Here is a 25,064-nt window from a genome sequence, read left to right on the forward strand (position 1 = left end):
GGGGGATGGATAGGCAGATGGATGAACTGTGAAATTATTGCTTTCCTTCTTGCCTCCTGCTGCTCCTGGTGAGCATGGGTGGCCTGTCTTGGCACCGTGGCACCTGGTGCTGTGGCTGGGCCAGCTGGGTTTTCGGAGGGTCACTTGCAATCACTGACCGACCCGATCTGTTTTCCAGACTGATTGGGAGGCCCCATCTGAAGAGCTCCCTGGACATTGCAGCAGAACACAGGGGGATCCGGTAGGTGACGCTTTCATGTAGGTGATGCTTTCAGCAAAGGGGAAAATGAAAGGGGCCTCCCTGGGGAGATTTCTCCCTTCTCCAGGTGCATGGATCCCCACTGGCACCGCTTGGGCAGGGAGCGCAGGGGGAGGTCCCTCTGTTGGGGAGCCCTAGGTACAGATGTGCGGGGTCTGGGAGACACACTGCTGACTAATTTCAGAGTAGCAGCTGTGTTAGTCTGTATTCGCAAAAAGAATAGGAGGACTTGTGGCACCTTAGAGACTAACAAATTTATTAGAGCATAAGCTTTCGTGAGCTATAGCTCACTTCATCGGATGCATTTGGTGAGCTGTAGCTCACGAAAGCTTATGCTCTAATAATTTGTTAGTCTCTAAGGTGCCACAAGTCCTCCTATTCTTTTTGCGAATACAGACTAACACGACTGCTACTCTGAAACCTCTGGTGGTGGAGGCTCCGCTCTGCCGGTTTCCTTCCTGCCCTGCTGCAAAGTGTCAGTCAGGCTGCACAGGGGCCGAATCGGGCTGCAGCCGGGCCCTGCCGCTGGCAAAGGGGGATATGCCCCCACCACTCCCTGACCCTTCCCTCCACCTGCCTCCTCCCCTGGCACTCCCACAGTCAGCCCCAGAACCCTGGGCCAAGGAGGCGAGGGTGTGACCGCCTGCAGGGTAGCTGGGGGAAGAGTGGGGGCACCCAGAGCCCAGGAAATGGGGGGGCACCCAGAGACCCTGGCAGGGGGAGGTTGCAGGGAGTCCCTGGAATGGAGGGGCTGGGAAGGGGGTACGCAGGGAGTTTATGGGAGACGCTGGGCTGCAAGCAGCCCCTGGGGGTGTGGTGGGCTGGGCCTGCAGAAGGCACGAAGTGGGCGGTGCCCCCACGCTCAGAAACCTTCATTGCAAATTACCGCACAGGGCCACCCCCAAGGGCCAGGGCGGGACCCCAGCCAGTGAGCCGTCCCCTCCCCACACTGACACCCTCACCGCCCCAGAGCGCTGCAGCTCCTCCACTCCCCTGCACCAGCCCCCCCCATGCTAACAGCCAGGTGTCTGCGGCCGGGGAGGGACTCGTTCGACATTGGGGGGCAGGAGTCCCCCACCCCGGGACAAGCAGAGGCCAGGTACAGTTGGGTGGTTTCACTTCCATTAGCTTCCCTCGAGGGGTTCCACAGTGACCTTCGCTGCTCCGGGAATTGCCCGGGTCTGTACAGGGAAGCCGGGGAGGGGGGCTACTGTGGAGAGGGGCTGGAGGCGATTGCGGGGGGCGGGGCAAAGGGAGGGGGGGTCTGCGGGGGCAGTTGAGGCAGAGGGCAGCCGCTGGCCTGCACCCGCCAGGAGCGCCCCGGGCCCGCTTCTCTCCCGGGGGGATAACCGGCCAGGGGCAGTGGCTGTGGGGAGGTGTGTGGGGCAGAGGGGGACCCGTCCCGGCTCCGCGCTGCACACAGACCAGCCGGGCTGCTGAGGGAAATTCCCCAGCCCGTGACTTCAATCCCGCCCGCCCGCCCGGGGGAACCGGGCGCCCGCACACCCGGCTCAGCCCGGACCAGCCGCCCGGCGAGCCGCGGGGCCGCAGCGATCGTGCCAGGCTTTAAGCACCTTCCAGGACACAGCCCGGTCTGCGGTCCCAGCATCGCCACACAGCCCCCCACGGCCCCGGCCCCGCAGGGACCCCCAGGCAGGGGCCCGGCTGACTGAGAGCCAGGGGCTCGGCACGGCGCTCCTGGGCGCTAAGCCGGGCTCTGCGCAGGCTCGATGTGTGGCTGAGTCCATCCCCCATCCCGCCTCAGTTTCCCCATCTGCGCAATGACGCGCCCCGCTCCGGGGAGCGAGGAGGGTTACGGAGCGCGCAGAAGGAAACGCTCAGAGCCCTGAGGCTTCCCCTGCCGAGGTCGGGGTTGCGCCCCCCGCCCAGTCCTGACCCCCCGGGCGGCGCCCGGCACGACTCCAGCGGGGCAGGGCGAGGGTGTGACTGCGGGGTAAGAGACCGCCCTGGCCGGGGCTTGTTGCGGGCACGGACCGGACCTCCTGGGTCCCAGGCTGCGGCTCCTTTAAGCGATCGGGGCGGGGGCTCCGGCGAAGAAGGGCTGCTTTCGCTTTCAGCCCGGCTCGCTCCCCGGCAGCTCTGGGGCTGGCGGGCTCCGGGGGGGGCCGGCAGCTGCCCGGGGGTCTCTCGGACCGGCCAGGTGGCAGGTGGCTGTTTCTGACGGCAGACAACGGGGAGGCGCCAGGTCAGTGCCCAGGGCATCAGGACCGGGAGGGGGGCAAGGACACCCCAAGGTCACACGGCGCTGGAACCCAGGCGTTCCGGTCCCCCATAACCACTAGACCCCACTCCCCTCCCAGGACTGGAGAGAGAAGCCAGGAGTCCTGGATCCCAGCCCCCTGCTCTATCCACTAGATCCCACTCCCTTCCCAGGGCTGGAGAGAGAAGCCAGGTGTCCTGGATCCCAGCCCCCGCTCTACCCACTAGACCCCACTCCCCTCCCAGGGCTGGAGAGAGAACCCAGGAGTCCTGGTTCCCAGCCCCCTGCTCTAACCACTTGTCATGGAGTGTGGGGGAGTCCGGGCCCTGCACCCCTCTTCCTGGGATTCACTGTGACTCTCAGCCAGCCAGTAAAACAGAAGGTTTATTGGACAATAGGATCACAGTCTAAAACAGAGCTTGGGGTACAACCAGGACCCCTCAGTCAAGTCCTTCTGGGGGGCAGGGAACTTAGACCCCAGCCTTGGGGTTCCCTGCATTCCACACCCAGCACAAAACTGAAACCAAAACCCCCCAGCAGGCTCCCTCCTGCAGCCTTTTGTCCCCATTCCCAGGGCAGAGGTGTTACCTCCCCCTCCCCCTCCTGGCTCCCGGTTACAGGCTCTCAGGTCTCCCATCCCCAGTGAAACTCCCCTGCCACATCCCCAGGTCAACCCTCCCCCCTCCCTGCTGCATCACACCACTGGACCCCACTCCCCTCCCAGGGCTGAAGAAAGAACCCAGGAGTCCTGGCTCCCTGCTGCCTGCATGATGCCTGCAACTTGCTGGCCCCCTGAAATGACAACGTGGAGGGGCAACCACTGAGTCACGCTGACAGGGACAGGTTAGCTGGGCCCCTGTGTTGCCATGGAGGAGGGAATGGACGGGGGCTGGATCAGAGGCAGGGGCAGGTGGCTCAGGAAGCAGGGTGAGCAGGTGAGGGTGATGGAGCAGGGCCAAGGGTAGGCAAGGAGTGGGGCAGGGGCCAAGTTGGACTGAGGGTGGGGCAGAGCAGAGAAGGGTTCAGGAAGCTGGGCTGGCAGGAGAGCCCAGGTAAGGGTGATAGGGCAGGGGCATGGGACCAGGCATGGGTGAGGGAGATGCAAACTGTCCCTGTGGCCAGACGGGCTGGTGCCTTGGGGTAACGCTGACAGACCCCGGTTGTCGGCGGGCTGGATCGAATCTGGGGCCTCGGGAGCTTAGTGCATGAGCCGCTACATGAGCTCTTAAAACCTCTGCATGAGCTAAAAGCCAGCTGTAGATGAGCAGACTCATTTTGTCTCTCAGTGTGAGATTGTGAAATGTGAAGTTGCAGAACTACTAACTGTCATCTGTAACCTGTCCTTTAAATCTGCTTCTGCACCAAATGACTGGAGATAGCTAATGTGACACCAATATTTAAAAAGGGCTCCAGAGGTGACCCTGGCAACTACAGACCGGTAAGCCTGACTTCAGTACTGGGCAAACTGGTTGAAACTATCATAAAGAACAAAATTGTCAGACACATGGTTGAACATAATTTGTTGGGAAATAGTCAACATGGTTTTAGTAAAGGGAAATCCTGCCTCACCAATCTACTAGAATTCTTCGAGGGAGTCAACAAGCATGTGGACGAAGGCGATCCAGTGGATATAGCGTGCTTAGATTTTCAGGTTTCAGAGTAGCAGCCGTGTTAGTCTGTATCTGCAAAAAGAAAAGGAGGACTTGTGGCACCTTAGAGACTAACAAATTTATTTGAGCATAAGCTTTTGTGAGCTACAGCTCACTTCATCGGATGCATGTAGTAGAAAATACAGTGGGGAGATTTATATACATAGAGAACATGAAACAATGGGTGTTACCATACACACTGTCAGAAGAGTGATCAGGTAAGGTGAGCTATTACCAGCAGGAGGAGGGGGCAGGGGGAAACAAAAAAAAAAAACCTTTTGTAGTGATAATCAAGGTGGGCCATTTCCAGCAGTTGACAAGAACATCTGAGGAACCGGGGTGGGGGGGGTGGGGGGGGGGAGAAATAACATGGGGAAATAGTTTTACTTTGTGTAATGACCCATCCACTTCCAGGCTCTATTCAAGCCTAAGTTAATTGTATCCAGTTTGCAAATGATTTCCAATTCAGCAGTCTCTCATTGGAGTCTGTTTTTGAAGTTTTTTTGTTGAAGAATTGCCACTTTTAGGTCTGTAATCAAGTGACCAAAGAGATTGAAGTGTTCTCCGACTGGTTTTTGAATGTTATAATTCTTGACGTCTGATTTGTGTCCATTCATTCTTTTACGTAGAGACTGTCCAGTTTGGCCAATGTACATGGCAGAGGGGCATTGCTGGCACATGATGGCATATATCACATTGGTAGATGCGCAGGTGAAGGAGCCTCTGATAGTGTGGCTGATGTGATTAGGCCCTATGATGGTATCCCCTGAATAGATATGTGGACACAGTTAGCAACGGGCTTTGTTGCAAGGATAGGTTCCTGGGTTGGTGGTTCTCTTGTGTGGTGTGTGGTTGCTGGTGAGTATTTGCTTCAGGTTGGGGGGCTGTCTGTAAGCAAGGACTGGCCTGTCTCCCAAGATCTGTGAGAGTGATGGGTTGTCCTTCAGGATAGGTTGTAGATCCTTGATGATGCGTTGGAGAGGTTTTAGTTGGGGGCTGAAGGTGATGGCTAGTGGCGTTCTGTTATTTTCTTTGTTGGGCCTGTCCTGTAGTAGGTGATTTCTGGGTACTCTTCTGGCTCTGTCAATCTGTTTCTTCACTTCAGCAGGTGGGTATTGTAGTTGTAAGAACGCTTGATAGAGATCTTGTAGGTGTTTGTCTCTGTCTGAGGGGTTGAAGCAAATGCGGTTATATTGTAGAGCTTGGCTGTAGACAATGGATCATGTGGTGTGATCTGGATGAAAGTTGGAGGCATGTAGGTAAGTATAGTGGTCAGTACGTTTCCGATATAGGGAAAGCCTTTGACAAGGTCCCCAAAGGCTCCTAAGCAAAGTAAGCTGTCATGGGATAAGAGGGAAGGTCCTCTCATGGGTTGGTAACTGGTAAAAAAGTATGAAACAAAGGGTAGGAATAAATGGTCAGTTTTCAGAATGGAGAGAGGTAAATAGTGGTGTCCCCCAGGGGTCTGTACTGGGCCCAGTAATGTTCAACATATTCATAAATGATCTAGGAAAAGGGATGAATAGTGAGGTGGCAAAATTTGCAGATGATACAAAACTACTCAAGTTTCAGAGTAGCAGCCGTGTTAGTCTGTATTTGCAAAAAGAAAAGCAGTACTTGTGGCCACAAGTACTGCTTTTCTTTTTGCAAAACTACTCAAGATAGTTAAGTCCCAGCAGACTGTGAAGAGCTACAAAGGATCCCACAAACTGGGTGACTGGGCACAAAATGGCAGATGAATTCAATATTGATAAATGCAAAGTAATGCACATTGGAAACCATAATCCCAATTATATATCTAAAATGATGGGGTCTAAATTAGCTGTTACCACTCAAGAAAGATCTTGGAGTCATTGTGGAGAGTTCCCTGAAAACATCCACTTGATGTGCAGCGGCCGTCAAAAAAGTGAACAGAATGTTGGGAATCATTAAGAAAGGGAAAGATAAGAAGACAGAAAATATCTTATTGCCTTTATATAAATCCATGGTACATGCACACCTTGAATACTGCGTGCCGATGTGGTTGCCCCATCTCAAAAAAGATCTATTGGAATTGAAAAGGTTCAGAAAGGGCAACAAAAATGATGAGGGGTATAGAACGGCTTCTGTATGAGGAGAGATTAATAAGACGGGGACTTTCAGCTTGGAAAAGAGGCGGGTAAGGGGGGATATGACAGAGGTCTATAAAATCATGACTGGTGTGGAGAAAGTAAAGAAGGAAGTGTTATTTACTCCTTCTCATAACACAAGAACTAGGGGCCACCCAATGAAATTAACAGGCAGCAGCTTTAAAACAAACACAGGAAAAGTATTTTTCATACAGCGCACTGTCAACCTGTGGAACTCCTTTCCAGAGGGTGTTGTGAAGGCCAAGACTATAATTGGGTTCAAAAGGGAGCTAGATTAAATTCATGGAGGATAGGTCCATCAATGACAATTAGCCAGGATGGCAGGGATGGTGTCCCTAGCCTCTGTTTGCCAGAAGCTGGGAACGAGCGATGGGATGGATCACTTGATGATTCCCTGTTCTGTTCATTCCCTCTGGGGCACCCGGCACTGGCCATTGTCGGCAGACAGGACACTGGGCTGGATGGACCTTTGCTCTGACCTAGTCTGGCTGTTCCGATGTTCTCTCTCTAAGTGGTCTTGGTGCCACTAGTGGGGACAGAGCACCACACCCAGGAGGTTGTTGTGTGACACTGGCGCTCATCAGGGAGCCTAGCACACACAGCATGTAATTTCCTCTGTGCCTGGGTCCTAGTCCCCCTCCGAATCCCCACCAGTCCCTCCCCACGGCTTGTCCACAGGCTCTGTCCAGGGAGGGGGTCGTACCGAGCTCCATCTGCAGGCTCCATCCAGGGGCGGGGTCTCTTGGCTCCGTCTGCGGGCTCCATCCGGGGCCGGGGTCTCTTGGGCTCCGTCGCTGGGCTCCATCCAGGGGGGTGGGTCTCTTGGGCCCCGTCTGCAGGCTCTGTCCTGGCAGGACCGAGGCCCAGCACTGCCGTTCCTCTGCTCCTGGGGGAGATGCTGCAAACCCCATTCAGAGGAGGCGGCTCTGGCCCGCTGGTCTGGGAACCCACAGAGGGTGTTTGGGGGTCATGAGCCCGCCCAGCCTGGCAAGGCCTGCCCCCAGGTAACCAGCAGGGGCAGATGCCAATGTCCAAACCCTCACCCAGGGGCGTGGGGCTGACCCCCTGTACCCACCTGCCCCAGTGATGCCTGCACGTGCCAGGCAAGTGCTGACTTCTGCCCGTTCTCTCCCTTCAGCACCTCCCGGGACCGAAGCCGGCCAGGATCAGCCGCTCCTCCCGCCCTGCAGGACTCCGTGGCGTGGTGAGGGTGTGACCGGAGCCCCCGGGAAGCAGGTGGAGCAGTAACAACCTGGGCTCCCCAGCCCCTGGTGCCGTGCAGCATGGTCCTGCGGGAGTCTCCGTTCCCGAACCGGCTCCTGAGTGGCCTATACTGCGTGGGCCAGCCCTGCTCTTCCCCAGCGTACTGGGCCACTGACTGCCATCCTCGACCTCAGCGAGACCACGGCGGAGCGGCAGCAGAACCAGCGCCGGGCGCTGCCTCTGCTGCCCCCTGCGGCACTGGTCACAGGCCCCTTGCTGCTGCTGCTCCTCCTCCTCTCCGTGCCAGTCGCCCTCTTGGGCCTGCTGCTGTGGCTCCCGCTGCAGGCTGCCCGCAGGCCCTTCGCCTACCGACACAGCCGTGCTCTCGCGCTGCGCAGAGGGTGGGAGCTGCCGGGCAATGCCAAGGCCTTTCATCTTCGCCAGTGCCAACGGTGCCTGCTGCCCGACGGCCTGGCCACGTTCAGCAACCTGGGGCAGCTGAAGCAGCGCGTGGCTCGCATCGGCCAGTGCCTCACGCAGGGGGAGGCCAGTGCCCAGCTTCGCCAGCCCCAGGAGCAGCCGGTTTCCCACTGCCACCAAGTACGGGGCCACCATGTCCAGCCCACCGTGGTCAGGGAGCAGTGCCCACTGCCCTGATGCCAGCGTGGTGATCAAGATCCCTGACGGGGAGGAAAGGGCTGGGCCCGGGGAGATCTTGCGCCCTTCCCGCCGGACGTGGACTTCCTTTGCCTGCAGGAGGTATTTGACCAGCGAGCGTGAGCCCGCCTGTGCCAGCTGCTGAGCCCCTTCTACGAGCACATCGTGTACGACGTGGGTGTCTACGGGCTGCATGTTTACTCTCAAGGTCTTCAACAGCGGGCTCTTCCTGGCCAGCCGCTACCCCGAGCTGGCCGCCCAGTATCACTGCTACACTCAACGGTATCCGTGAGGACGCGCTGTCCGCCAAGGGGCTGCTCGTCCGTGCAGGTGAGGGAGCTGCCCCAGCTGCAGGGCGCCCAGGGCCCTCTACCCTACTTTGGCCTGGCGTGGCCTCATCCCCGGCCAGCCTGAAGGTCGCTGCAGAGCGGAGTGGGGCATTCCCTCCCTGTCCTGCTCAGGGCAATGCTCATCCGCGTACGAGCCCCGCTCCCTGCAGGGGCCGCTGGGCCCGCTTGGGCAGAGGTGGGCCTGGTGGGCGGAGCAGGGGACTGAAGTCAGGACTCCTGGGCTCTCCTCCCGGGTCCGCCCTGGACTTCCAACTGACCCTGGCCCCTCCTTCTTTTCCCCCGGTTCCCAGCCTCCCCAGCTGTGGGGAGGCCCTGGATCTGATCCCCCATGTGCACACGAGCACTATTCAGCTGGTGACTCCTGCGTGCAGGGGATTGGTTATCCTGGGCCCCCTGCGCCCCAAGGGAAGATGAGGGGACGATGCCCACCACAGCCTAGCCCCATCCACAGAAGGAGTCAAGCAGCTGGTTCCCAGCTGTCCCAGAGAGCACCACTGCTCATCTGCCCCAAATCCCATGATCCCCAAGACAGGGGGCTGTGGGCTTGCGGCTTCCAGCAGTGGGTGGTGGAGCAGGCCTCCCGATGCTCTTGTTTGGCCTGTGGGGGACACCCCTCAGGTAGTGCCTGCGGAGCTTGACAGCTCCGGGAGCCCTGCCGGGGGAGTGGGTGTCTGCAGCCCAGGCAAGGACAGGGCCTGGGGGGAGCAGGGCGCTTCGGGGACAGCCCTACCAGGAGAGCAGTGAGAGCCCTTGGCAGTGGGGCTGGGATCCAGCAGGTTGGCTGCAGGGGGTCTCAGCCTCTGACAACGGTGCCACTGGGCACCGACCCTGCCTGCTGCCCCGGCCACATCGCTGTCCCGTAGCCAGGGCCTGGAAACACCTGCCCCAGCAGTGACCCCAGCATGGGATGGAACTGCTCTGTCTGTCCAGGGCTTTGCCTCCTCCCACCCCTGGGAACAGTCACCCAGGGTGTGTCGCCCAGCCCTGCAGCGGCCTCCCGGCGGGGCAGACTGGGGCTAGCAGGGCTCGGGCGAATGCTCACAACCCCGAGTGATGTGGCTGGGGCTGGAGGTCCAGGCTCTGACACCGGGGGGGCGAGCCAGCCCTGCATTGGGGGTTCACCAGCTTCACCTGTCTAGATGTACCCCTGGGAGCCTGGCTCCCACCCCACAACCTGCTGGGACCCCAGCCAGTTATAAGGGCTGAGTCTAGGGCACCCGTGAGGTGACAGACACATGGGCCCATGAACCATGTGAGGGGTCATCTCCTCCCAGCTTCCAGCCGTGCCCTGAAACTGACCCTCCTTCCCCACGGCTCTGGACGGTCGCCCTGGCCAAACGCCTGCACCCCCACCCCTCCCCGTGATGGGGCCTGTGCTATGCGGGCCCCGTCCCCGTCAGTGGCCTTCCAGCTTGTAACTGGCAACGTTTCCATGTGCACGTGCTAGGTGCAGCTGGGGGCAGCACAAGGGCAGAGGATTGTGGGCTACCTGAACTGCACACACCTGCACGCTCCAGCCGGTGAGTGTTGGGAGGGGACAGTGAGGGGCTCTTGCCCACCGTGGCTAGGGAGGGAGAACAGCTCGTCCAGATGCCCCCATCCCCCGTTCTGTTCCTGGGAGCAGCCCAGCCTCTGATCCTGCCACCCGCTCCTGGAGGCGGGCTTGGTGCTGGTGCTGCATTGGCACCTGGGCCCCGGCTCGCCTCTGCTTGCCTCCCCAAGCCCTGCCCACAGTGACCCGTGAGCAACGAGGGGACACCTGGACTGGGCTGAGGTCCCAGTGCCGACCCTAGCATCCAAGTGCCAAATCTCTTCTGGCCCCACAGTCTGCATGTGTCAGTGCAGGGGACCCCCTGTGGGTGGGGGGGCACTTGCTTCCTGCCCTGGGCTCCTGGCTCCGTGGCTGTGTGATCCTGTGGGGGAGCCCGCCAGGGATTGGATGTGGGGTGCAGCCGGTAACAGAGTAAGGTTGCCGGTGTCTGGGTTTTAACTGGAAAGTCCAGTCAAAAAGGGAACCCGGGGGTGCTTGTCAGCAGCGCTGACTGGAGGCTAAAAGTCCAGTTACCTGCAGTAACCGGCCTCTGCCACCAGGGGGCAGGAACAGCACCTGAGGCCTGCAGGAGCCCTGAGCACTCGGCAATGGCTCCGGCGGGTCCCGTGTCCTGCCCCGAGCGCGGCCCTCCCCCACCTCCCCCGCCCCTCCCCCCGCTCAGCCCCCACCCCCGCAACGCGGCCCTCCCTCCCCTCCCCCGCCCTGCCCCGCTCAGCCCCCACCCCCGCAGCGCGGCCCTCCCTCCCCTCCCCCCCCTGCCCCGCTCAGCCCCCCCCCCCGCAGCGCGGCCCTCCCTCCCCTCCACCGCCCCGCCCCGCTCAGCCCCCACCCCCGCAGCGCGGCCCTCCCTCCCCTCCCCCGCCCCGCCCCGCTCAGCCCCCACCCCCGCAGCGCGGCCCTCCCTCCCCTCCCCCGCCCCGCCCCGCTCAGCCCCCACCCCCGCAGCGCGGCCCTCCCTCCCCTCCCCCGCCCCGCCCCGCTCAGCCCCACCCCCGCAACGCGGCCCTCCCTCCCCTCCCCCTCCCGCCCCGCCCCGCCCCACTCAGCCCCCACCCCCCGCAACGCGGCCCTCCCTCCCCCCCCCCCCGCCCCACTCAGCCCCCACCCCCGCAACGCGGCCCTCCCTCCCCGCCCCGCCCCGCCCCACTCAGCCCCCACCCCCGCAGCGCGGCCCTCCCTCCCCTCCCCCGCCCCGCCCCGCTCAGCCCCCACCCCCGCAGCGCGGCCCTCCCTCCCCTCCCCCGCCCCGCCCCGCTCAGCCCCACCCCCGCAACGCGGCCCTCCCTCCCCTCCCCCGCCCACTCAGCCCCCACCCCCGCAACGCGCCCTCCCTCCCCTCCCCCGCCCCGCCCCCCCCCCACTCAGCCCCCACCCCCGCAACGCGGCCCCCTCTCCCTCCCCTCCCCCGCCCCGCCCCGCCCACTCAGCCCCCACCCCCCAACGCGGCCCTCCCTCCCCTCCCCTCCCCCGCCCTGCTCAGCCCCCACCCACGCAACGCGGCCCTCCCTCCCCTCCCCCGCCCCCCCCGCTCAGCCCCCCCCCAGCAGCGCCCCTCCCTCCCCTCCCCCGCCCCCCCCGCTCAGCCCCCACCCCCGCAGCGCGTCCTCCCTCCCCTCCCCCGCCCCGCCCCGCTCAGCCCCACCCCGCAACGCGGCCCTCCCTCCCCTCCCCCCCACTCAGCCCCCACCCCCGCACGCGCCCTCCCTCCCCTCCCCCGCCCCGCCCCCCCACTCAGCCCCCACCCCCCCCGCGGCCCTCCCTCCCCTCCCCTCCCCCCCCCGCCCCGCCCCCTCAGCCCCCACCCCCGCAACGCGGCCCTCCCTCCCCTCCCCTCCCCCGCCCTGCTCAGCCCCCACCCCCGCAACGCGGCCCTCCCTCTCTCCCCCTCAGCCCCCACCCCCGTAGCGCGGCCCTCCCTCCCCCCCCCCCCTCACCCCCACCCCCGCAACGCGGCCCTCCCTCCCCTCCCCTCCCCCCCCCGCTCAGCCCCCACCCCCGCAACGCGGCCCTCCCTCCCCTCCCCCGCCCTGCCCCGCTCAGCCCCACCCCCGCAGCGCGCCCTCCCTCCCCTCCCCCCCCCCCCCGCTCAGCCCCCACCCCCGCAACGCGGCCCTCCCTCCCCTCCCCCGCCCGCCCCACTCACATCAGCCCCCACCCCCGCCGCGGCCCTCCCCCTCCCCCGCCCTGCCCCGCTCAGCCCCCACCCCCGCAGCGCGGCCCTCCCTCCCCTCCCCCCGCCCCGCCCCACTCAGCCCCACCCACCCCCGCAATGCGGCCCTCCATCCCCTCCCCCGCCCCGCCCCATTCAGCCCCCACCCCCCAACGCGGCCCTCCCTCCTCTCCCCCCTCAGCCCCCACCCCCGCCGCCCCTCCCTCCCCACCCCCTCAGCCCCCACCCCCCAGCGCGGCCCTCCCTCCCCTCCCCGCTCAGCCCTCACCCCCAGAGCGCGGCCCTCCCTCCCCTCCACCGCCCTGCCCCACTCCTCCCCATCATGGAGGGTGGAGGAGTCAGGGCCCTGCATCCCCACTTCCTGCAATTCCCGTTAGGCCAGCCAGTAGAACAGGTTTATTAGATGGCAGGAACTCAGCCCAAACAGAGCTCGTTGGTACAAGCAGGACCCCTCAGTCAGGTCCCTCTGGGGGGGCAGGGAGCTTAGATCTCAGCCTTGGGGCTCCCTCGGTTTCCCCAGACTGCTCCAAACTGAAACCCCTCCAGCCCTCTCACCCAGCCTCCCCTCAGCCCCCCCCCACTCCTCCTCCAGCCTTTGTCCAGTTCCCCGGGCAGAAGGTGTCACCTGGCCCCAACCCCCTTCCTGGGCTCTCATGTTACATGCTCAGGTATCTTCCCTCAAGGGAAGTCTCCCCTCCCCAATGCAGACAGTCCCAGTAAAACTCCCCTGCCACATCCCCAGGTCAACACTCCCCCCTCCCTGCTGCGTCACATCTCTTCCCCCCTTCGAGGCTGAACTGAGCGGGGTCACTCTGACCCGTGACCTGGGGAAGTTCAGGGCCCCCTCTCCGGGACAACGCATCCGCTATCAGGTTGGCACTTTCCTTCACGTGGACCAGGTCCATGTCCTAATCCTGCAGGAGCAGGCTCCACCTCAGGAGTTGGGTGTTGGCTCCTTTCATCTGGTGCAGCCAGGTCAGGGGAGAGTGGTCGGTGCACACGGGGAAGTGTCGCCCGAAGAAATATGGCTCTAGTTTCTTGAGGGTCCACGCCGTGGCCAGGCACTCCTTCTCGATGGCCGCGTAGTGTTGTTCCCGGGGTAGCAACTTTTTGCTCAGGTAGATGATGGGGTGTCTCTTCCCCTTTTCACCCTCCTGCATTAACACCGCCCCCAGTCCTGTGTCTGAGGCATCGGTGAACACCATGAAGAGCTTGTCAAAGTCTGGGTTTGCCAGAACTGGGCCACTGACCAGAGCCTCCTTCAGCGCCCGGAAAGCCTCCTGGCACTGCACGGTCCAGACCACCTTGTCTGGCTTCCCCTTCTTGCACAGCTCAGTGATAGGGGCGGGTATGGCGCTAAAGTGGGGCAAAAATCTCTGATAGTACTCCGCTAGCCCAATAAAGGCCTGGACCTGCTTTTTGGTGTGGGGCGCGGGCCAGTCTTGATCACCTCCACCTTAGCTTGTTCCGTCTTTAGGCGGCCGCTCCCCACCCGATGGCCCAGGTAAGATGCTTCAGCCATCCCCACCTTGCACTTCAGCTTTTACAGTCAGCCCAGCCCCCTGGAGTCAGTCCAGCACTTGTCTAACCTGGGACACATGGTCCTCCAAGGTCTGGCTAAAGACACAGATGTCATCGATATTCGCCACGGCAAAACTCTCCATGCCCCTCAGTAGCTGATCCACCAGGCGCTGGAAGGTGGCCGGTGCTCCCTTGAGGCCGAAAGGCAGGGTCAAGCCCCAGAGGGGTGATAAAGGCCAATTTCAGCCGGGCATCTGCATCCAGCGGCACTTGCCAGTAGCCCTTTGTAAGGTCCATGGTGGTGAGGTATTGAGCTCCCCCCAGATTATCTAGGAGCTCGTCAGGCCTGGGCATGGGGTAGGCATCAGATACAGTGATGGCATTGAGCTTCCAATAGTCCACACAGAACTGGATCGACCTGTCCTTTTTGGGGACCAGCGCCACCGGCGAGGCTCAAGGGCTGGCAGATGGCTGGATCACCCCCAAAGCCAGCATGTCCCTGACCTCTCTTTCCAGGTCCTGAGCAGTTTTCCCTGTGACTCGGGAGGGGGAGCATCTTATCGGCGGGTGCAATCCTGTCTGTACCCAGTGGACAGTCAGATTAGTGCGTCCAGGCTGGTTGGAAAACAGCTGTCGGTACGGATGCAGCACCCCCCGATCTCAGCTTGCTGGGAAGGGGTTAGCTGATCCAAGAGGGGAATTGTTTCCTGGGAGGAGCCAGCTCCTGTCTCAGGGAATAGATCTACTAAGGGTCATCTCCTTGCTCCTCCCAGTGTCCACACACGGCCAACAGCACATTCCCCCTGGCATAATATGGCTTCATCATACTCAAATGGTACACCCGGTTAGACAGCTCCACCACATAGAATCATAGAATATCAGGGTTGGAAGGGACCTCAGAAGATCATCTAGTCCAACCCCCTGTTCAAAGCAGGGACAATCTCCAATTTTTTTTTGCCCCAGATCCCTAAATGGCCCCTTCAAGGATTGAGCTCACAATCCTGGGTTAGCAGGCCAATGCTCAAACCACTAGCTTTCCCTCCCCCCTCATTTAGTTGCTTGACAACCTTGAAAGGGCCTTCCCAGGTGGCCTGTAGTTTGTTTTTTCTCACAGGGATGAGAACTATCACCGGATCCCCGGTGGCGTAGGGGCGGGCCCGCACTGTGCAGTCATACCAGACCTTCTGCTTCTTCTGGGCTCTGGCCAGACTCTCCCTGGCCAGGCCCATGAGCTCAGCAAGTCTCTCTCGCAAGATCAGGACATACTCCACCACTGACTCTCCATCGGGAGTGGCCTTCCCCTCCCATTCGTCTCTCATCAGGTCCAGGGGGCCCCTCACCCTCCTTCCATATAACAGTTTGGAAGGCGAAACCCGGTAAACTCCTGGGATACCTCCCTGTACACGAACAGCAGGTGAGGTGAGTACTTGTCCCAGTCCTGTGGGTGCTAGTTCATAAAGGTTTTCAGCATCATCTTTAGTGTCCCATTGGACTGGGGGTGATATGCTGAGGCCCAGTTGTGCCGGACGCCACATTTCTCCCGCAAGCACCGGAGCAGGGCCGACATGAAGTTGAATCCTTGGTCTGTCAAGACTTCCTTGGGGAACCCCACTCGGCTGAAAATGGTCAGCAGCGCATCTGCCACGGTGTCTGCTTCAATGGAAGCTCAGGGCTCTGCCTCGGGGTAGCAGGTGGCAAAATCTACTATCACCAGAATGTATTTCTTCCCCGACCGGGTCGTCTTGCTGAGAGGCCCCATTATGTCCATGGCCACCTTCTGGAAAGGTTCCTCTATGATGGGCCTTCCCCACCCTCTGACAGGGGTCGCAGGATCGGCAATACTGCCGGACGGTGGTAAAGACCCCAGGCCAGTAAAAGTTCTGTAGCAACCTCTGCCGGGTGCCCCGGATTCCCAGGTATCCTGCGAGGGGGATGTCATGGGCCAGGTACAATAGCTTGCAGCAATACTTCTTGGGGACCACCAGCTGCCTCCTGATCCCCTAGGGCTCCATTTCCCTTGGGGGAGCCCATTCTCGGTACAGGAACCCCTTCTCCCACAGGAACCTCTCCTCATGGTCTATACTGCACTGAGGTCGGCCAGGTCCCTGAGCTTCCCCAAGGAGGGGTCTTTCTGGAACTCGGCCTGGAACTCAGCAGTCGGGGAAGGGATGGGGACCTGCTCTCTCTTGCCGGCTGAGTCGGAAGCTGCAGCCTCCCTGAGCCTTGTCCCTGGGCACTCCCACCCCACCGGGGTAGGGTCCTGCTCCTCTGGTAGGGTACCCTTCCCGAGGTTAGGGCATAGTGCCCCTTGCCAGCTCTGGCTATGGGTCACGACCAGAGTGTTCTGGGGGTTGCTTGCCCAGTCCTCTAGTCCCCCCCCCATCAACACCTCAGTGGGCAAATGGTGGTGCACCCCCACATCCTTGGGGCCCTCCTTGGTTCCCTATTTCAGATGTACCCTCGCCACAGGCACCTTGAATGGGGTCCTGCCCACCCCGGTCAGGGTCAGGTAGGTGTTGGGCATCACCCAATCCGGAGCCACCACCTCAGGCCGGGCCAGCGTCATCTCTGCACCCGTATCCCAGTATCCATTGATCTTCCTCCCATCCACCTCCAGGAAAATGAGGCACTCGCTCCACAGCGACAGCCCCGTGCCCATCCTGTAAACCAAGAACCTTGAGTCAGGAGCATCCAGCCCTTCAGAGGAGCTGGTCTGGGACACTCCTCCCAGAGCTCATGTCCCGTTGGTCCCCTGGATCAAGTAGGTTGATCCGGATGCTCCCCTTGGGAGGGGGTTCTCCATATTCCTCCTTTGGGAGATCCATGGTGACTCTCTACATCATGGCGGGCCTGTTCCTTTGGGACTCCTCCCTGTCACCCCTTGACCAGCTCTTCACAAACTCGTTGGCCAGCTGCCCTGCCCATTGCAGGTTCTCTGGCTTTTTGTCCACCAACCATAGCCCCAGTTCGGATGGGCAATGTTCATACAGTTGCTCCAGTGCAATCAGGTTAAATCCTTAGTCCGGGCCCCATCTGCCCACTTGTGGGTATATCCCTGCATCCGGAGGGCCAGTTGTAGATATGTGACCGCAGGGGTTTTATACTGACTCTGGAACCTTTCCCGGTACATCTCGGGGATCAGCCCGAACTCGTGTAGCAGGGCCTTTTTGAACAGTTCATAGTCCCCTGCCTCCACCCCTTTCATTCGGCTGTACTTCGCCACGGCTTTGGGGTCTAGTGAGGGGGTGAGAAAGCGGAGCCTGTCTGCCAGGTCAACCCTGGGCAGCTCGCAGGCTGTCTCAAGGCATTCAGGAATTCATCGATGTCCTTCTCTTCCTTAGGCTGGGCCAGGATGCGCTTGTCAAAGCTCCGTGCACTCCTGGGTCCCGCACCACCCATCGCAGCCGGGGCCTCGCTGCTCCTCAGCCAGGCCAACTCCAGCTCACGCTAACGCTGATTTTCGCAATCCTCTCGCTCCTTCTCTCGATCTTCCAGCTCTCTGTTTTATCTCCCTCTCCCATTCCAGCCGCCTCAGCTCCAAGGATGGGGAGCTCCGCCGGGAGGATCCCCTGCTGGCTGCTGGGGTTAGGGTGCCCTCCGTATTCGCTGGGCTTCCCCTAACCCCTCCCCTAGGCATAGGAAGGAGCGGTCTCAGGATGCCCTCGGTAGCTGTCTGACCCCTCCCAGCCGGCACAGGCACCTGGGCCTGCCTTGTGTCTGCCGGGCTGCTCCCCTCAGAGACAGGGATCAGCTCCTCTGAGCGATCTCCCTCCTCCAGCTGGGCAATCAGCTGTTCCTTGGTGAGCCTCCCAATGCGCAGTCCCCTCGGCCTGCACAGCTCCATCAGGTCGCTCTTAAGGCGCTTCGCATACATCTTCCTGCTGGCCACTCGCAGGCCGGGGTGCTCTCAGCTCCCCACGGTTTCCAGGAGGACCCCCTAGTGTGCCAGCCCTTCTCCAGGTCACCAGCTCTCTCCGAGGGTCAAGCTGCAGACTCCTCCAGCCCTGAGCCTGCTCGCCGTAGTGCTCAATGGGACCCCATTATTGCAACAGTCCTTCTTGCTGGTCACACACTCCCAAGGGTTAAGCATAGCTCCCCCCCCCGAAACTGCTCCTCTCTGAATCTTCATCACACCTGGTCCTTGTCAATCCGCCTGTTCCCCCGTAACTTACTGCAGGAAGCGCTGTCCATGGGGTGCAGTAGATCCCCACTCAGCCCACACCCCCAGAACACAGCTCTCCCTCTCCTCCCCTGCCCTGCCCCACTCAGCCCCCACCCCTGGAGTGTGGCTCTTCCTCCCACGCCCTGCCCCACACAGCCCCCACCCCCGGAGCGCGGCTCTCCCCCACCCCCGGAGCGCGGCTCTCCCTCCGCTGTGCTCCCCTCCCCTGCCCTGCCCCAATCAGCCCCCACCCCTGGAGCACGGCTCTCCCTCTCCTCCCCCACCCTGCCCCACTCAGCCCACACCCCCGGAACGCGGCTCTCCCTTCCCTTCCCCGCCCTGCCCCACTCAGCCCCCACCCCTGGAGTGTGGCTCTTCCTCCCACGCCCTGCCCCACTCAGCCCCCACCCCCAGAGCACAGCTCTCCCGGCCCCACCCCCGGAGCCCTGTTCAGCTGGCAGCGGGAGGGTGGTGGAGAGAGCAGCAAGTGATGCGGGAGGGCTTAGAGGGAAAGTGGTGGAGCAGGGGCAGTGTCCGGGTGTCACACATGAGGAAGTTGGCCCCCCTGTAATCGAGCTCTGTCCACCCCAGCCGATGCACAGATCCGCTGGGACCAGCTCACCATGGGGCTCTCCTGGGTGCAGCTGTTCCAGGACGCCCACGCGCAGCGAGGGGACATCGTCGCCTTCGACGTCTTCTGCGGGGACTTCAACTTCGACAATTGCTCCTCAGGTGGGGCCTGGCCCGGGTGGGGGCAGGGGAGGGCAGCAGCCTGGCGGGGGTGTCGTGGCGTGCCCAGCCTCTAACCCGTCCCTGGGGAGTGCCGCACCCCGAGGGGCTGGCTCGTCGGGCCCCAGCGACCCTGGCTTGCTCCGGGGCTCCCTGCAGTGAATCCAGCCACGCCAGCCCCTTGGGGGGCGCAGGGGCTGGGCCCTGCAGGGCGCGAGGCTCTGGGGTATTTGCAGCCACATTGGCAGCCTTTGACTAGCCCTTGGCCACAGGAACGAGTGGCTGCGGGCTAGCCCAGAGAGGCAAAGGCCCTTCCTGCCCAGCCAGAGCCCGGAGCCAGCCCAGCGTGATGGACTCTGTTCCCGGGGGCTCCCAGTCTCTCTGCCTCGGTCCCTCCAAAGGAGCTCATAGCCCAGCCACCTGACCCCACTCTACCGCAGCATAGGTCCCAAGTCCCACATGCAGGCTTCCTGCTCGGAGATCTGGGCTGTTCAGTCCTGGGGTCTTCAGTTGTCTCCCTGGACCTTCTGTTGATCTAGGTTTGCTCCAAGCAGTTAATTACTGACCTCAACAGCAAGTGACACACACACACACCTGTGTCTTCTGCACTCTTCCAGGAGCATCCAAATGAAGAGGGAAACTGAGGCACACATCAGCATCATACAAGGAGTTGGGGGGGTCAGTAGAAGGGGTGGGGAAGACTGGTCTGGAGGAGGGGGAGGGGAGGGGGAGTGCAAATGGGCCCATTCACTCTGCCGGATCTTTCTAGGAGATAAGTTGGAGCAGACCCACAACATCTTCCATAAGTACCAAGACCCATGCCGAGTGGGGCCCAGGCAGGACAAGCCCTGGGCTATAGGTACGTGTCTGGCTGGCCCAGTGCAGCTTGCTGCCCTCTCTGTCTCAGTTCCGCGGAGCCGGGACCCCATCTGGGGCTGCAGATAAACATCTAGATCCAGATCCCCACCGGGGGACCCAGCCTTTGGAACCCCCGGGTGAGACGTGGGGGGTCGGGTTCAGAGGCCCTGCTAGCCTAGGCCTGCCCCCCCAGCTCTGCCCGTGCCCCTCCAGACCCGGAGCCCCCTCCTGCCCCAGCCCTGCTCCCTCCCCCCACCCAGATCTCTGCTGAGGTACCTGTGGGTGAAGGTGGGGTGGGGGGAAGGGCAGAGCAGGGGAGGCTCTAACTGCTGCTCACGTCCCTGCAGGCACCCTGCTGAACTACCTGGAGATCCACAAGGAGGCCGTGTCGACCCCAGCGAACATGAAAAGGTTCCAGGTTCCAGAGCGCTGGGCGGGGGGAGGAGTCCGGGGCCCTGCAGGTTCCGGAGCGCTGGGCGGGGGGGGAGGAGTCCGGAGCCCTGCGGGTTCCAGAGCGCTGGGCGGGGAAGGAGTCCGGGGCCCTGCAGGTTCCGGAGCGCTGGGCGGGGGGGGAGGAGTCCGGGGCCCTGCGGGTTCCAGAGCGCTGGGCGGGGGGAGGAGTCCGGGGCCCTGCAGGTTCCGGAGCGCTGGGCGGGGGGGAGGAGTCCGGAGCCCTGCGGGTTCCAGAGCGCTGGGCGGGGGGGAGGAGTCCGGAGCCCTGCGGGTTCCGGAGTGCTGGGCAGGGGGGGAGGAGTCCGGGGCCCTGCAGGTTCCAGAGCGCTGGGCGGGGGGGGAGGAGTCCGGGGCCCTGCGGGTTCCAGAGCGCTGGGCGGGGGAAGGAGTCCGGAGCCCTGCGGGTTCCGGAGCGCTGGGCGGGGGGGAGGAGTCCGGGGCCCTGCGGGTTCCAGAGCGCTGGGCGGGGGAAGGAGTCCGGAGCCCTGCGGGTTCCAGAGCGCTGGGCAGGGGAAGGAGTCCGGAGCCCTGCGGGTTCCGGAGCGCTGGGCGGGGGGGAGGAGTCCGGGGCCCTGCGGATTCCGGAGCGCTGGGCGGGGGGGAGGAGTCCGGGGCCCTGCGGGTTCTGGAGCGCTGGGCGGGGGGGAGGAGTCCAGGGGCTCCGTGGGTTCTGGAGTTCAGGAGGGAGGATCCGGTAGTTCTGGGGGGTAGAGGGGCTTACAGCCCTGGTCCAAGGCTGGCTCTGCCCCAGCCCCTGCAGAGGGTAATGGGACACTGGGGGTATCCTGCGCATGGCCCTCCCTTGTGCAGCCCCCCTACCTAAGCTCCTCACACAGAGCCCCGCTCCTCCTCCCACGCCCCTCGGCACCCCACTGATGGCTCCCCCCTGGACCCCACAGGACCCTGGAGCAAGAGGAGGGCAGGCGGAAGTACCTGGCATGTCCCATCCTGCAGGACGGCCACCCTGACCCCTCGGCAGCAGGGAGCCCCTGGGAAGGGCGTCGCATCGACTACATCCTGTACCGCGAGCACCCCGCCCCCATCAGCCTGACAACGGTGAGTGCCCAGAGGGGCCCCGGCTCCCACCAGCCTGGAGTACCCCCATGGGAGCCCCTAGCCCCCAGCCCGGCCTGGACCCCACGGAGCGAAGGGCAGGCCCCAAGCCCAAGGGTGCAGGCGAGCTCCCAGCCAGGGACTCTGGGCCCAGGGCAGGGGGTTCTGCCTGGGGCCTGCCTGGCTCAGGGGCCAGATGCTGAGGGCTGGTAGGGCTGCAGGGGCCCATGCTGGGGAGGTGGCTGGGGCTGGTAGCTGCACTCACTAGGTCAGCTCCTTCAGGGGCTCTCAGCAGCTCCCACGTCCCGGGGGCTTTGTGGTATGGTGCCGTGGGGCCAGGCTGCAGGGGGCTGGCCTTGCCGAATGGCTGCTCAGGGTGCGGGGGATTCAAAGAGCTACTCAGCATGGTTCGGGGCTCCCTGGAAGGTCCGAGCCTGGGGGCCAGGACGCCTGGGTTCTCTGCTGGCTCTGACCCTGATGTGCTGCATGTCGCTGCGTGGGACCTCCACTCTGGGCTGTTTCCTGCCCTCCAGCAGGGGAAGGAGCCTGGCCTGGCCATGGCTGGGAAGGGGTAGTGAGCTGTGTCAGTGCTCAGCATTGATCGGTGGGCAGGCTGCAGCTCATGGAGACTACAAGTCCCAGCCTACACTGCTCTGGCTTAGCCAGACCTGGACTCATTGCATGTTGTATCTAAAGTCTCAGGGGACCCCCCTGCATTCTCGGGTGGGGGGAGCAGGGAGCCAGCTGTGTTCCTGACACCGCTGTCCCCTTGCTTTCCCCAGGAGGTGGAGAAGTTTTCCTTCATCACCCAGCTGGCCGGCTGCTCGGACCACGTGGCTGTAGGGTTGCGGCTGCTCCTGAGCCCTGCGCCGCAGTGACAGCAGCGAGTGTGAACCCCGGTGTCCAGGGTGGAAGGTCGATGGAGAATCCTCGTTATGGTGGAGCTGGCCAGGGCCCTCCCCCTCCCCCTCCCCGTGCCCCCCTCCATCCGGACTCGGATGGGCTGCAAGGCCTGGGACCTGGTGGGGCTGTGCAGGGCTGTGTGGGGCCAGAGTCACCTCCAGGGGCTCTGCTGGTCCCATGGAAGGTGGGTCTGTGCTGGCCAGAGCCCCTGGTCAGTGCCCCAAGAGGGGGACAGCCCTGGCACCTGGCTTCTGGGCTGGCGGGGGCCCAAGGAGGAGGCTGCTCTGCTGTGCCCCCTCTGGCCAGTGAGGCCCAGCACCCATGGGTCTTGGCTTGGGGTCTGCAGGGGATCGCTGGGGTGTTGAGCTGCCTCTGCAGCCCTCACCCACTGCAGCAGGACCAGGGGCTGGCTAGTTCCCAGGCTGCCAGCCGGTTTCCCCACCTCACGGCGCAGCACCCCTCCCGCCTCAGTGCCACGTGCTCCATGGGTCCAGCCGGCCCTTGGGCCCCCTCCCCAGCCCGTGAGCTGGGGGTTAGCTGGGCCGGGGCTCCCCGGAGCTGGCGTGGGGCCAACAGGGCCGCGTCTGCCTCTGTGCGGCGCCGCGAGCCCTCAGCTTCAGGCAAGGCCTGTCTGTCCCTCGGCAGGGCAGAGTGCCCTTCTGCTGAGCTGTGGCTGCCAGGAGGGGCTCCCCTCTCCCCTGCAGTCACCTGGCCCCCGTGGGGAATCAATAAAGTTTTCAAAGCAACTGTCCACGTCTGTGCACTGGGGAAAGGGAGTGGGGGGCGGCTGGGGCTGATTCTCCCCTGGGAGCTGCAGGCTGGCCACTGGCACAGCTACACCCCAACTTTGAACAGTCCCTGGTAGGAACCCTCGGCAGGCCGGGCCCCCAGGGTCTCACTCTCCCTTCATGGGGGCCACGCAGCTCCCGGGACTGAGCCTCCGGGCTCCACCTCTCCTGCCCCAGGCTGTGAGCTCTGCCCAGGACAGACTCCAATACAGACCTGCCCCCTCCACCATTGGCAGCGTCTCCGGGCGGCAGGGTTTGTCAGTCGCTGTAACGTGTTGGCACGGGGCAGCCAATGTTCCCATGTGGACCTGATCCAAGCACGTGGCCAAGCGGCCGCACAATCCAGGACCTGGCTCCGTCAGTCCCGGGTGAGATCTGCGCAGTCTCTCCGAAGCCGGGTCTTATCCAACCCCCCCTCGGCCCCTTGTCTCAGCCTGCAGCGGCCAGCTGAGGTCACAGTTCCCACCTGCCTTGGGAGGTGTCAGGGTTCAGCCCTCAGAGCTCCGGTCGCCCTCCTGGATCCTCCATGGGGCTGGGTCGGTTCAGCTCCCTTCAACACCCCCTTCGCGTTACCCCGGCCAGGCTGTGACCCAGCAGCTCCCAGCTCCTGTTCTGCCCCGGGCGTTGTCACCCTTCGGCACCACTGGGGAAATCCCTGGTCGGTCACGCCAGGCCTCTCAGCCATACCCCATTGCAAACCCCCTCTTGGGTATGAGGGGGTCCCTAGGACTAGTGGCCATCACCCCCCACAGCCTGCCCAGGCCTCTCACGGCTGTTGTACCCAGAGGGGTGATGCCACGTGTGGCCACTAGACAGGAGTCACTGGCAAAGGAGTCGCTGTTCTCGTCTCTGGCCAAGGAGATGTAACCCCAGGCCTGGGTCAGAGCCCCCAGGCCCTGCAGGCTCTCCGGATGGGCTTTGGGGCCCTGCTGCTCTTGGACTTTGTGACTGGAAAAGTGGGGCTGGTGCCTGACACTACCCTGCTGGCCAGGCCCCAGGGTGGGGGTTGGGGAGGCAGGCCATGGGGCTGATGGAGCAGTGGGGAGGACACTGTAATCAGGCTGGACAGGCCGTGGGGTGCCCCTGGGGGACAGGGCTGATGTGCCTGGTGTGGTGGGCAGGCTGGAGGGGGAGGCTGGTGCTAGAGGAGCTGCTCCAGTCAGAGGCCATGATTTGATGGGAAGGAAGAACTGTGGGGGGCAGAAGGGGGTTGTGGCCGGTTGGAGCTGGTCTCTGAACGCTCCAGGGTGCCGGGGAGACCTGCAGGGAGGGATGGCAGTGACCCTCGTAGGGGGGCACCTTTTAGAGCCAGCACCATGGGGAGGCTCTGCACCCCACTGCCCTCCCCCTGCCAGGCACCTCACTGCACAGAGTCACTACTGGGGGCATGGGGTGCTGAGATGGCAGGGGCTGGCCAGGCTCCTGGGGTGGCCCCTGCCCCCCCCTTAGGTCAGTAGCTGCACATCAGGGGTGAGGTTGTGTGGGGGACGAAGCCGACCCACCGTGTCCTGCAGCTCCGGCTCCCCCGGCTGCAGCAGGCTCATGCCCACCAGCCGGACCGTGCCTGTGGCCGGAGGCAGAACTGGTGGCAGGCAGACGCAGACTGGGAAATTGCTTAGGACCCCGAGCAGCTTAGGGGGCCCCCATTAAGTATTAGTATGTGGGGCTGGGAGTATTCCTGCTTGGGGCCCCCAAGAGGCTGGCCCTGCCCTGCGCCAGGGGCACTGCTGCCAGCTGCAGCTGTGGGGGAACAACCGGAGAGACCAGGTCACGTGCAGGGCACCTGCACCTGGCACCAACTACCAGGGCTGGGGGGGCACCCAGCTGGGCAGAGAGGGATCTGGGTGGTTGTACATGCTGCAGGGGCAGTCCCGGAAGCCATGGGGGGACCCACAGCCCCAGTTCCTATGTCCCTCCCCCAATCTAAAGACCCGACCAGTAACGTGCCGCTTGAGCACAGGAATCCCCAGCCCCTCCCAGGGGCCCCCAGGCATCTGGTGCCCCACTGGGCCCCCTGCCCCAAGGACTCAGCTGCTGCTGCCTCTGCCCCGAAACGCCCTCATCTGGAACACCCCTGTAACGATGCCCCCACCTGGAACACCCCTGTAACGATGCTGCCTGTGGGAGCCAGCCGAGGTCACTCAATCAGGGTGAACCACAAACAGACCAGGGCAAAACCCCAAACACTGGTGGATATTGCAATAGTTAGATTTACCCAGCCAGCCCAAAGCAGCTTCTATAGCACCTCCCTGGGTACTCAGACGTCCAAATAATGCAGTTCCCTTAAAGTACCAGCCTCAGGTCTCCATCCAGACACACCTGTCAACCATAGGATGATACATTCTGAAAATCTTAGTTCATCATCTAAAAGAAAAGGTTCTCCTGACCCCAAAGGACCAAGCCCCAG

At 62.9% G+C, this 25,064-nt stretch overlaps 1 protein-coding gene across 1 annotated transcript; it reads left to right on the top strand.

Moving 5' to 3' along the window:
- The first annotated feature begins 1,170 nt into the window (after positions 1-1,170).
- On the top strand, positions 1,171-22,630 carry LOC119851232 (sphingomyelin phosphodiesterase 5-like). Its single transcript, XM_043507217.1, is given in 12 exon segments — positions 1,171-1,358; positions 3,205-3,323; positions 7,397-7,640; positions 7,642-8,016; positions 8,018-8,174; positions 8,177-8,448; positions 9,916-9,988; positions 18,465-18,605; positions 19,372-19,461; positions 19,808-19,871; positions 20,813-20,969; positions 21,749-22,630. Coding segments are annotated over 10 exon segments (1,524 nt in total). The 5' UTR covers positions 1,171-1,358; positions 3,205-3,323; positions 7,397-7,541; the 3' UTR covers positions 21,845-22,630.
- The last annotated feature ends 2,434 nt before the right edge of the window (positions 22,631-25,064 follow it).

The sequence above is a fragment of the Dermochelys coriacea genome, chromosome 2 (assembly GCF_009764565.3).
Source record: "Dermochelys coriacea isolate rDerCor1 chromosome 2, rDerCor1.pri.v4, whole genome shotgun sequence".
NCBI lineage: Eukaryota > Metazoa > Chordata > Testudines > Dermochelyidae > Dermochelys > Dermochelys coriacea.